The 13,789-nt window shown below is 36.3% G+C and overlaps 1 protein-coding gene across 14 annotated transcripts in view; it reads left to right on the top strand.

Moving 5' to 3' along the window:
- The window catches only part of ADAM11 (ADAM metallopeptidase domain 11), a 154,841-nt gene that overhangs the window by 73,246 nt on the left and 67,806 nt on the right, over positions 1-13,789 (top strand). For all 14 annotated transcript variants that reach the window (XM_058184100.1, XM_058184099.1, XM_058184098.1 and 11 more), the window contains one exon: positions 11,836-11,912. In XM_058184100.1, coding sequence (XP_058040083.1) covers positions 11,836-11,912 — 77 coding nt within the window. The remainder of the gene's footprint in view (positions 1-11,835; positions 11,913-13,789) is intronic.

Raw genomic sequence — 13,789 nt, 5'->3', positions numbered from 1 at the left:
GAGAGAATGACTGCTCCAAAATCATCCAGCTGCCTTTCATGCCTAAGGGAGACCTAGAACTCACAGTCTCCTGGTTTTTAACCCCTCACTTTAACTATTACACCAAAGTTAAGTGGATAGGAGAAATTCTCACTCAAATTCACACATTTTAGAAATTGATGCCTGGCCATTTTTCATCTCAAAATACATATTTCCTATTCTGATGACTTCCTATATTTAAAATATTTGCACAATATTATTTCTATGCTGTTGTAGGATCTCAGTGTCTTTTATATCATATCTTCTATGGCAGCATGATAGTTTTGTTAGATAGGATGTAGAATTGTCCCCAAGAATAGAATCTGCAAAAAGACCCACTTGCAAAATTTAGAGAATTTTTGTTTCCTTTGGCTCTGCCTTCCTTAAGCAGGAAGAAATAGAAGAAAAAGCATTGGTCACACAGATTATTTTGCTTTGCTGCATTTTAATTCTGGTTCTAACCACTGTGAAATCCCCTGGAGTTGTGATAGGAATTAACAGTTGGCGGCATTCTGGGAATTTAATTTCAAAGAAGAATATTAGAGATGGACAGTGAAGTATTTTCTGGCAGGACCTGCAGAACTGGCTCACTTCCCTATGCAAAAAGACCCACTTGCAAAATTAGAGTGCTTCCAGATGGACTGCTCAATGTGCTGCTAATCGAAAAACATTGTAGAGGTAGTCTATCTGTGGTAAGAATAAAAAAAGAAGGGTTATACTACAAGAGACAGGAAGATTGTGCAACGAAAGCTTTGTCAAGAAACATTTGTGAGACTGCTGGAGAGGTAGTCTCAGAGTGGGAAAATTATTTCCTTCACCCCATGAATGTAGTGTATTATGTTTTCCATATTTCACTAACTTGAGGCCCTCTTTATAAAGACTTTATTTTTTAAAAAATAAAATAACATTTACCATCCTTCAATATTAAATGCATCATATAGAGTCCAGTTTTCAATTAATTCAGTGTGACAGACTTACCATTGATTTCCTTGTAAAATATATTTAGCTAGCTTAGTTTGTCAGCCAGTTTGGGAGAGTTGTTAAGTTCTAATCCTTCCTGAAGCACAAAGCCAGATGTGTGACTCTAGGCCAGTCAATTTTCTCAGCCCTAGGGAGAAGGCAGTGGCAAATCACTTGGAAAATTGCAGGAACTACACCATTCGCCAGGAGGCAACAGTGACACAAAGGCACAAAATAAACCTATAATAAACAATTACCTTAATTTGGACCTGTCAGTGTAAAAAAGCAAAAACATCCAGGTTTTGAAACAATAGTCCCCAACCTTTCATGGACTGGCAGTGGTGGCAGTTGGGGTTTGTGGGAGGGAGGGGATGGTTTCTCGTGCAAGTCCACTGCTTGTGCACATGGAGATCTGTCATTTGTACGGCTTGCTTCCCAACATGGCAGGGATTGGGGAACCCTGTTTTAGAAGGTACCTATTCTATTTCATTCTGGCATCTCTATCCAAATTTTGGGCATGTCATTGTCATATATCAGTTACAAACTGAACATTCAGATCCTATTAATACAAAATAACTCTAAAGGAGGCAGGGTAGAACAGTAATTCATGCGGCAGCCTCTTTCTTCTGAAGATGAATGTATGGCAATAATAACATGATCACATGTCATTGCATAATAACTGTTCCTGTAGGCATATAACTTGCCAATTACTTAGTGTCAAACTAAATAAGACCACAAAGATTTATTATTGCCTTTCCCAATGTTTCTGGGTATTTAGAGACAAAGTGGAGTAAAGTAGACTACAACTAGAAAGACCCAAGGAAGCTCTACATGTGGCTTTGGACCAATTTCACAGGTTGCTAGGTGGGAAAATAGCTGTTGGGTTAAAAGAATGGTATGAATATTAATAATAATAATAAAATATACTTTACTTAATTGATACTCAAGATTACCATCCTACCAAGTCATTCATTTTAGAAAAATAAACTGAAATAGAACAAGTAGAAGCTAAATAACACAACTTAAAAATTTAGCCTCTCCAAACATTTAAGAGCAGGAAGATTTTATAGAATCATTGAAAAGATGGGAAATTGTCAAAAACTGGCAGAAGAATGTAGTTAAAGTTAGTCACTGGGAGGTCTGTCTCCCCACTGTTTCCATTCTGTTCTGTAAGAAAATTCCAGCTCTAATTTTTTTCTGATCTACTTTTGCCTTCTACACTTTCTTTCATCAAAACCTCTTTAATGGATTCCATTAAACTCTATTGTAGGTGTATGTTAAACTAGATTTAATTGAAGGTGCGCGGAAGATCTCATCCATAATGAATTAGATAATCACTCTGCCACGATGGGAGCAAAGGTAGAATTGCTGCTGCTGCAGCTGGATGTGGGGGTGTCACACAATTTATATAACAATATATGCAGTACATGGCCAATTATAGTGGGTAGGTGATTCAATCTACAGATCCTCCTTTATGTTTTTCATTCTGTCTGTAGTTCCCTCAGAGGATAGTTTATTCCAGAGTTAATCTGTTGTCCAGAGTTAATCTGTTGTCTAGATAAATAAATGGGCAGAGGACAAGTTGGGCAAGGCAGGACAGTATTAAAAATTCTAATTCTGCATAGTGCCCGTTTTATGATAAAGCTTGTGAGATGTTTCATAAGCTTTTCTGGGATTTTCTGGCATTATTTTGTTTTACATTCTGACAGGTTTACATTTCCAAATTTCCAAATTTAAGCAAATCTAGAATTGCTCCCGAACATTTTTTCATTCTACATTTTTATGAAAGTTCACATGATTTCATTGTAGAATGGTTGTATTTCAAAGTTGTATCTGTAGTCTTCTGGTCTTTTTTAGGCCACATTTGTGCAATAAAATGTCATCCTCTGTAAAACCTGGAAAAAAGTACTGATTGTTTTCAATATCAATAGTGTCTTAAATTAAAACTAGTTGCATATTCCTTTGAATCAGCATGGTTGGCTTGATACTGGTGGACAGCTGATTAATTAATCAGGTACTGGTTTTGTATGAACATGGAACTGATCATTAATTTGCTACAAAAGAAATAAAATGAGATCAGTAATTAAAGCCTTCTTCATAGGAACGGGAACTGATCAATTAAGAAGTAATTCAATGTTCTGAACAAAAGCACAAAAAACAAAACAAAACAAAAACAGAAGAGGTGGAAACTGAAGAAAACTGATAATTTCATCAATGTAGGGAAACAAGCTTGTGATTTATTAATTGTTATAGAATAAACTTAATTATGGAAAAAGGGAATTGTAGAATTATATAGCATTATACTGACTATTATATGGATCTATCATTTAATTCCAAATGTGATAAAAGACTGAAATATAGAATGAACAGTATAGTATCTATCCCAGATTATTTTTGTAGTTTATTATAATGAACTGAAAAATTTCTATAGGTAAATATGAATTTCATTTTGAAGTGGAGATTTCAAGGTTTGTAATTTTATTTCATTTTTTTTGTATAGTAAGATTAAAACATAATAAAGATGAATATAGCAAATTAAATGCTATATATATATATATATATATAGCATATATATATATATATATATATATATGAACATGACTTCCCCCTTCAAGTTTAAATAATTTTAATACATCATCTCCTTCTAAAATACAAGAAATATTCCAGGTCACTTTCTTGGTTTATTATTTGTATATCCCTTTTTATTATATGGACATCAGACAGTTTTTTTATGTGTCCTGTGTTGCATCTCTTTTGATTTTATTCTTGTAGCATTTTATTTTTGAATTCTTTTTCAATCAGTCTCAGCCTTGTCTAGTAAACCTGTTCCGTAACATCTTTTAAACACAGACGATCTACAGAGGCAGACACTTTTAAAATTATTGTATATATCCATTGTTCAAAAATACCCTTCAGTATGTCCAATTTTAAAATATTTTGCACCATTCTCTTTTAATAAATCTTTAGTTCCTTCTAGTTCCCTCTAGTGTCCAATCTTCAAAATATCATCCCAAACAACAACATTTACTGATAAAAGAGATTATTGTAATTAATTCCAAAATCATATTTCAAATTTAGCTGGACTCTTAGTCCATTTATAGGTTTTCAAAATCAAAGTTCTAATTACTCTTCTGCTGTTTATTTCTTCCCCATCCTAAACACACATTTTAAGTCCTTAAACTTGTATATTAAAAATTCTTTCTCTAAGAATTGAAGGAAACTGACCTAGTGTTTTCAGACTTATTGATCCAAAGATTCCTAATAACTGAAAACCAGTTATTAAGCAATTCCTGAAAGTGCTTAGAAAAAGAAATATGGAAAACCAATCTCCTTTTAAAGACACCAAGCATGTTTTGAGCAAGATGGCTATTCTTTTGCCTCAGAGCCCTAAACACATTAGAGACTGTTGTCTTGCTGTCTTCCTATGAGAAGCAACTGCCTGTAGCACTTGTGGGCAATCTCAAGGCTTCTTCTTGTCCAGAGATGAATTACAAAGATCCGGTACTTGCCTTTTTTTGTCCATTTCTTCACCATTTCTTTCCTCAGGGTCCAGAGATATCATTGTTTATAATGTATATTCAAAAATGTTGGTTGTAACATGCATGATGAATTTATTTCTAATATTCCTGCCGGACCATATATAACCCAAGTATTAAATTTCTGAACTCAAATGAATCAGTGCAGTGTAGAGAGTTCAGAATTTCTAAAAATCCAGCAAAGCATGCAGGGACACTTTACTACACTTTACTACCAGTTAACAAATAATACATATAAAGTGATACATGTACCACCATGAATACCATTTATACTTGCTTGCAATGACCTATAACTACCATTTGGTACACGTTAATCGGCGAGATACATTTGGATCTCCTTAGGGTTTTTTTGCCTTTTGGTTTTCTTTAATTTTAGTTTTCACTATTTCGATATCATTTGCATGTGATTGCTTCACTGTATATCTTTTTAGAAATACTTTTTTTTATTTACTTCATCGACACCAAGAACCCCAATCTTCTCATCGTGTATAACAGGCTTGCCATTTCTGGGGTGAAATATCTAGCCAAACCTAAATAGTGCCAAAGAGAAATAGAAAATTCTAGATCATATCAGTAGTTGGTAATTTTATTTTTTTTGTAGTAAGATGCGATTAAGCATTTGATATTTTGGAATTTATTGTAAATGAGAAAAATGGGTGTCACATATGTGTTTTACTACAGATGATTGTCAAGAAGTTTTAAAATATTACAAAAGAATTTGGGATTTTTTTTCATGGCAGTATTTTGGAACAAATTGCTATTGGACATGTACAAAATTTAGATTACCAATTGATGGCAGAAAGAAGATGCAAAAAAGACTGGCTTTTTGCAGGCCTGGTTTATAATTGAGTAATAGAATTTATCTTTTCATTAAGACTTCTAGAGTTTGTTATTTTGCTGAGTATGCTACTTTAACATTTAAAATTTTGTAAGCTTCCCAGAATAATCCAGAAGTTGATGGCGTATCAGTTTGTGAAATCAAGTGACAATTAATTAGCAAGAGAACTGTTAATATCAATCCCTGAAATTCTTTTGTGATCCCAATTTACCTTTATTTTTTTTTCCTGAGCAGTAAAATCCTGGCTGTTTTATTTCATTATTTTTGTCTCATGCCTGTGGGATATGCGATACACATAAAAAGTGAGGGGTGGGGCCTTGATTGCACCTTGCAACCGCCCTATTAGCATTCTCGACACCCTCTCCCATGAATGCCCTATCAGCTGGTAATCTATAGTGTTACTCCATGAGTACTAAGGTTCTTCATAAGCTTTGCAGGACAGACTTTTTTCAAATATTTTTGAAAATATTGAATATATTTTAACCATCCAATTTGTTTATATGACTGTATCCTTTGTGGGGAAGAGAAAGGGAGACTTTCAATTTTCTTCTCCTACTGTAGCCTTTAAATCAGCTCCTCACCATGACTCAATGTGAGCAAAAGGAGTCACTATCTAAACTGAAATTTGGAGTGACCTTTTCCTCTGCTTAAATATGTTGTAAATACCAACCAGAAGGAAGCATTACATATGTTCCTTCTCTTTGCAATATATTCTGAACTTATCTTGTCTTTTATGTTGAACCTTCTATAGTGTTTTCTTGGAAATCATGTTTTTCAGCCCTTGAAATATTCTCACCACTTCACGCCACAATTGTCCTGTCTTCTGCAGGAAAAGGAATGAGCAAATCACAAACCAGAACTAACTCTCATGTTTGAGTAAATTTCTTTTTCTTAGCCCTTATTTTTAGCCTTAGCCCTTCCTTCCTCCTCTATTATAAAGCCAAAAATTGCATTAATTCAATATGCCGCAGCAGCATTTTAGCAGGGTTAAATCTGAGCCAGGATTTAGTCCCAGAAGCTTTTAGACTGTTGTCTACATTTCTCCCATTGTTCCAACCACTCTGATGATCCATTTGATTTCACATTCCATTACCAAACCTCCTCCCATTAGCACGCTGTTGCTCTGCTTGTTTATGGGCATTCTCTGATATAATTTAAATCCCAATATTGAAGAAGTTGTCCTCAGAACACATGCAATTGGTGCTAATACACTCTCAACTGAAGGGAAAAAAGCATGTCACAAAATGTATTTTTTGCTTATGGAACTCTTTGCCACAAGCTTTTATTGATCATTGCTGACAGAAGGCTTTATAAAGGAGTGGACTTATTTTTTGAGGACACTAGCAGCGGCCAACTTCCATCCATAGTTGCAGGCTTTTATAAAGCAACTTTTAGTTTTATGTGCAACATTTTAAGACGAATGCTAATTTAAAAAGGTGAGAGAGAAGGAGGAAGCGAGTATGATGCAGCAGCTTAAACTTCCTTCTGACATGCAAGGCCATACCCTGTGAGAAATACAACAGAACATTACAAACTTAAAGTAGTACCATGTTTCTCTGAAAATAAGACCCGGACTTAAGTTTTTTTTGAATCCTGAAATAGGCAGTTGGCCTTATTGCCATGCGCTCAAAAGCCCGATTGGGCTTATTATATCAGGGGATGTCTTATTTTGGGGGAAATGGTATTCCAATTTATGATTTCATGCATTTTATATTGAGCTTTAGTACAGTGAAAACCTTTATACTGCATATAATTGAAACTTTGAAATTCACTGCCACAAACTATTTCTGGCTGTTATTTTATCTGGGTTCAAAACAGGGTTGGAACAATTCACAGAAATCATGACTATTAGCCTTGATGGCCATCCACCTGGCAGACTAGTGGGCTTCCTTGTATAGTTGGTTGGCTGCTGGTTAGCTATTGGTTGGCAACTGTGAGAACAGACTGCGGGACTAAATGGGCCACGGGTCCAATTCAGTGGGCCATACACATTCCTATGTTTCTGAATCCAGACTTTGTGCAGTAGGAACATATGTCTGTTGTTGACTAAAAGTGTTACTTGTTTGTTTCTGCCCAAATTCCTGCCAGTTTCCATTTCCTGACCAAGCTGCGTGAAACTATGTTTATGAACATGAATGTACTCAGGGAATTGTGTGAGAAATATATACACAAAAGTTTGAGGTATATGCAGACTGTAGAAGAAACTTAAGGAAAAAAAAACTAATAAAAGCTGGAAGGAAAGCAAACATCTCCTTTGGCTAGACACTGCTGTTCTAAATACCGCACATATTTGCAAAGTGCAGTTCCCTAAGCCATTACGTTGCAGATCTTACAATTCTAGTACATTCCAATAAGCACATTATATATTGATATTTTGTCTTATTAATGTTCAAGCAAAAGTGAAATCAGAGTGCTAGAGTGCAAAATGGTGCAAAGATTTAGATGCCAAGTAGCTATCCTTATAATCCAGGGTTTCAGTTGTGCTACTGCATAGAATACAGTAAATACTGCTTCATTCTCTGAACTGACACCAGAACTCATATTGGCTCCTGTGTCTTGCAAAAATCTTTTGGAAAAAATAATCATAATATTGACTCTGTGTCAATGTTGGTTTGTGCCTGCTTTAATTAGTCCTTGCAGGTGGTCAGCTGCAGCAGCTCAGTTCAACTTCATTCACTGAGCTTCCTCTTTCCTAAAGATCCACGTGTTGAGGTGTCGTAACAAACGGTCTGTAGTTTCCTGCAGTTCCAGGGAAGGAACGAGGCTGGGTTTGTATATAAATTGGTTGTGGTATCCAGAAATCACTTATGTCCACCATTCTTTAATTTTTAAACGTTAATGAAATTCAGAGTTGTGCAGAAGTTTAATTGTATCAATTATATTGTCATATTTGTATTTTCTATAAAAAAATAACATTATAATTGGAACGGCTTCATTATCTATCTGCAGGTAGTCCTTGGTTAACAGCTAATCATTCAGCAACTGTTCAAAGTTACAGTAGCACTAAACAAGTGGAGTTTATGACTCGTCCCCAAAGTTCTGACCATCCTTCCATCCCTGTGGTCATAAACCGGCCCACATTTATGACAGTTGCAGCTTGATGTAGTCATATGGATTACAATTTGTGACTTTTCCTGCCAGCTTCCCACAAGAAAACTTGGTAGGGAAGCCAACAGGGAAGGTCACAAGTTGCTCTGGTAAGTCTTCCGCATCTTGAATCTTCCCTGAGCCTCGTTATGCTTGTATCATGCTAACTGGGCTACTTGTGCTCTCTCTCCCACTCAGCTGCTTACTTACCTATTGGTCTGCTCGCAAGTCCTCTGGGACTTCAACTTTGGCTGTTAGAAGCTGGCAGGAAGTAGCAAGGAAGTGCTTACCTGATGACATATGATCCTCATTTAACTACAGCAACAGAACTGCAGGGGTTGCTCTTGCTATGCAATGAAGTCATGGACATTGCACTTTATGACCACATCAGTTAGCAATGGAAATTATGGTTCCAATTCCCATAGTAATTCAAAAACTATCTGGGTCTCTTTCTCTAGTCAAAAGTTGCCAAATATCCATTCCCAGAAGCTCATATCATTCTGTTTTTCAAATAGTTTGTCCTCCTTAACAACCACAATTGGGATCAGCAAATCTATCATTAAGTAACATGGTCATTAAACGAGACATCATGTAACTTCAATGCCTCATGATCTCACTTTTGCTGTGGTTATTATATTATTAAGTTAAGCAAATCGCTGCTGTCATTAAGCAAGAAATAACGTGGTCGCAACTTGCAATTTTACTGCTGGCTTTTGCATTGTTTCTGCTTCTTGGAAGCCATCTGTGAAGTGTCCAAGTAATAACCATGTGACCTTGGGATTCTGAGATAGTTGTAAACTCCATCAGTTGTGCGCTGCCCTGATCTCGGATGCATGGACGCTGCAATGGTTTTAAGTGCAAGGACTGTTGTAAAGTTATTTTTCAGCACTGTCATAACTTCAAATAGTTGCTGGATAGGGCATTTGTTAAACATGAACTATCTGTATTGCACTTTCATTTGAGTTTTTATAAGATTCAAGGGGGAAAAAACCCCATGAGATTTACCAGGTGATGATGGGAAGTCCTATTCTCATCTTTTAATATATGATAGGCAGTTTTGAGTTGACTCTTATCCAAGCTGGTTGTAAAAACAGGATTTGAAAGCTGCGGAGTAGTGAATAAGCTACTCATTGGTTAGCCAAGATGGTTGAAGTAAACTTTTATGCAAAAAGATGTGTACTGTTCAAGATCGGAGTCAGAATCACACTCAATTAAAATTCGCTGAAGAAGCTTTGCTTGGCTGCACTAAAACATTGACTTGAGCTCTAAGCCAAGCATAGGGTTTGGTTATTTCCCACCCCCCCCTGCATTGTGGATAGAACTTGCCTGATTACTTAGATCAATAAAAGGCTTTATGAAGGTGATCCCACTGCAAGATGGTTAGATATCCGATATTCAAAAGAAAGTCTTTTTCTATTGGGCTCCCAGTTGTTGAATGCTTTCTTCAGGGAGGAGTGCTGGTTTTACCAAGTTTTAACTGTGAATTAATTTAATTGGATTGATTTCATTACGCTGTTTTATAATTTAACTTTAACTTTTGTTTTAAACATAAAAATTCCTATCAACAGAAGGGGATAGCTTAACAAACAAACAAACAACAAACAAGACATTAATAATTTGGGATGTTTGGCATTGGGGTATAGTATCCTGCAAATAATAAGTCAGAATTAACTGGAACATGTTTAGCAGCATGGAATTCAGGTCCATCAGCACTAAAAGCCAGTTTTTTTGGGGAGGGGCTGCTATTCCCTAACTAGTAAGAAGGAAATGTTTTATCTCACTATTCTGCTATTTCTATTTTGTCCAAGCTTGTTTGGGGTTCCAGAAGCAGGAAGTCAGCACCTAAGAAACCAGAGTTGTGCCTTTTGCTAGTCTTTGGGGTTTTGAGGTCTCCAGATTTTTCCCACTGCAGAGGTAATACAGATGGGAATGCCTTTTTCCCAGGGTCCTGAAGTTTGAAGAACTTGGATCTGTGTACTTTTCTGACTCTCACATGTACTCCCTGAGCCTGTGAAATCAGGGCAACATACAATTAACCAGGGAGAAATGCAATTTCTGACTGTTCTCTCATGCCATCTTTGCCATAAGATAAGGTGTGACCTTAACCAGGAAACAATTCATTTTTCTTTGCTCCATCATGATCCATTTTTCCTACTGTATAGGCACACAAGATCAACCCTTGGGACTGCAGCTACCTCAGAGCAAGTGGTTCCTTGTTCCTAGGACCTAGGTCATTCTCAGGCTAGGGTATGACAGAACTGAAAAAGCATAATGAAGGGCATATCTGAGGAAAACCTGCCCTACGGGATCCTTCCTCCTTTTCTCCCTCACTCCCTCCCTTCAAATTTTTTATATCACGCCCTCATATAGATTCTGGGCAGTTGACAAAGTAAAAACATTGAGCATGAAATGTTCTCCAAACCACAGCTCTTACCCCTCAAAGTAACATCAGGACAAAACCATAAATGGTTCCCAATGACCCTCAGTCAGCAAATCCTGCTGAGAATAATCTTCAGTGCCTTTTCAATGCAAGGAGCACTCATCTCTGTGGGTCACATATTGTACATCAGGGAGGCCACTGCTGTAGAGTCCAGCTTCTTGCCCACCTATCGCACAACAGAACTGGAGCATAAGGAGTCTTTCTTTAGATGACCTCATAGAACAGGCAGAATCATTTTGAGCAAGTAAGGTGGTTGCTCAAAATTAATTTTATATTAATTCTATATTCTTCTCTTTAGTATCAGATGTATTGGATATGGTGGTTGTGAATTCAAATTCAGTGATGAGGTATTCTGTATTTTTATAAAGGGACCTGTGTCTTTTGTCTTATGTATGTGATGATTGCAATAGATTAATTTCTTGCTGGATGCATATGAAGGGAATGGAAGGAAAGGAGAGTTAAGTTTAAGAGGGAATATGTGTGATCAGACACAATTGGTTGCATAAACAGTATTGCAGAACAACTCTGTTACAATAATATGCAATGGATAAGAGCTTATTTGATATTACCATAGGTTCCCCCTCGCACCTATGTGCTAGTCGTTCCCGACTCTAGGGGGCAGTGCTCATCTCTGTTTCAAAGCTGAAGAGGCAGCGCTGTCCGAAGACGTCTCCGTGGTCATATGGCCAGGATGACTAAATGGCAAAGGCGCACGTAACACTGTTACCTTCCCACCAAAGGTGGTGCCTATTTTTCTACTTGCATTTTTTACATTCTTTTGAATGCTAGGTTGGCAAAAGCTGAGACGAGTAATGGGAGCTCACCCCGTAACACAGCACTAAGGATTTGCTGACCTTTCGATTGACAAGCTCATCATCTTAGCCCCTTTTGCTATTACTATAGATGAAGGCAAAAGTCAAAGAAGAATCTGCCTTAATTTGTTTTTGTTCTTTTAGGTTATCCATCTGGCCCAAGTGAGTTTCCTCATCCCTGCCTTTGGTTCAACTTTCACTTTGGATCTTGAGCTGAACCAGTAAGTATTTACTGCCAAAATAATTGTTCTTGTGATTCAAATGTAAGATTCCATTTTTCGATTTGGAGCCTCTCTGATAATTGGAGCCAAGAAATACATTCAGCAAAATTATATATAGAACTGTAAATCTTGAGGAAAATCACAAAGAATAAATAAGGAAGTAGTAAAAGATGTCCACATTTAAAAAAGAAAGAAATCTTGGCCATGTGTGTCATCTCAATGCTAAACTAGGATTCTTCTTTATGATAAACTGCTTCTTATAGTATAATGGAGAACATTTGGGTGTATATTGTCAACATATGTAATAAAATGCATTCATATAAAAGGATGAAGAATATTGAACAGCAGAGTTTTAAAAATACCTGAGATTTGCTATCAAAGTACAATAAATAATGCTGGTTAGATAGTGTATGCGTGTTTTATGTTTTATGTGATAGCAGGACTTATAGGGGACAGAGCCACAGTTTGCTCAGAGTCACATCAGGAAATCTTGTCATTCTGTAAGGTGCATCTTTTCACTGCCATAATGGTCTCAACATCTTTTTTTTTAAAATGGACTCTGATCACAGACAAAATAGACTCCATTATGGAAAACTGAGTAATTTGGGTTAATACACCATGTTAAACCACAAGTTATTTGTTAGGTTTGGGTTTCAAACATAGGTGATCCCAGCTGTTGTGATTTATACATCATGGATTATAGCATAATGTGTGTATCAAGCCATTGTGACATGTTTAGTAAATTGTTATCAAATTCTGATTTAGCATTCCACATGTCCAGTGTAACAATTAGTTAAGTAAGATAACAAAAGGTATACTGTCCTCAATTTTTATCAAATTGAAATAATAAACAATTATTGTAAGTGCTGCAGGTTATGTATTTTTTAATAGTTTAATCTGGTCTATTTATGTCTGTTTATTTATTTTCATGTGGTTTTTTTTTTAATTCTGTAAGCCAAGAAGAATCATGTGAGATATTCAACTATGTGAATTGAATAAACAAAAATAAATAATTATCATTCTGGAAAAGACAATCAAGTATCCAAATTAGTTTATACTTTTACCTGTTATCTTATATGTGATCGACAAAATAAATAAATAAAAATAAATAACACCTAGTGACAAAGCTAACATGGGTTTGTCAAAAACAGATCATGCCAGATAAATCCTATTGCATTCTTTGACAAAGTGACGAAATTAGTGGACCAGAGGAATGCTGTTGATTTAATCAATTTGGACTTCAATAAGGCATTTGATAAAGTTGACCAGAACCTACTACTTGATAAAATAGAAAAATGTGGATTTGACAGCATCACCACCAGATAGATTCGTAATTGGCTGATCAACCACATTCAACATCTAGTCCTCAATGGAACTGCATCTACTTGGAGGGAACTATGCAGTAGGGTACTCCAAGGCTCTGTTTTAGGCCCAGTACTCTTCAAAATCTTCCTCAATGATTCGGACAAGGGGTTAGATGGGGAATTCATCAGATTTGCAGATGACACCAAGCTGGCAGGAATAGCCAATACTCAGGAAGATAGGTTTAAGATACAGAAGGATTTTGACAGACTTGAACATTGGGAGCTATCTAACAAAATAAAATTCTATGATGAAAAAAGTAAGGTTCTACATTTAGGCAAGAAAAACAGAATGCACAGGTACAGTATTGGTAGTACTTTGCTCAATAGTAGTAACTGTGTGAGAGGGATTTTAGAGTCATAGTGGACAACCATTTAAATATGAGCCAGCAGTGTGCTACAGCTGCTAAAAAAGCCAACACAGTTCTAGGCTGCATTAACAGAGGGATAGAATCAAGCTCACATGAAGTGTTAATACCATTTTATAACGCCTTGGTAAGGCCACATTTGGAATAC

Source organism: Ahaetulla prasina, chromosome 4 (assembly GCF_028640845.1).
Source record: "Ahaetulla prasina isolate Xishuangbanna chromosome 4, ASM2864084v1, whole genome shotgun sequence".
Taxonomy (NCBI): domain Eukaryota; kingdom Metazoa; phylum Chordata; class Lepidosauria; order Squamata; family Colubridae; genus Ahaetulla; species Ahaetulla prasina.
This window is presented reverse-complemented; position numbering and strand designations above follow the sequence as displayed.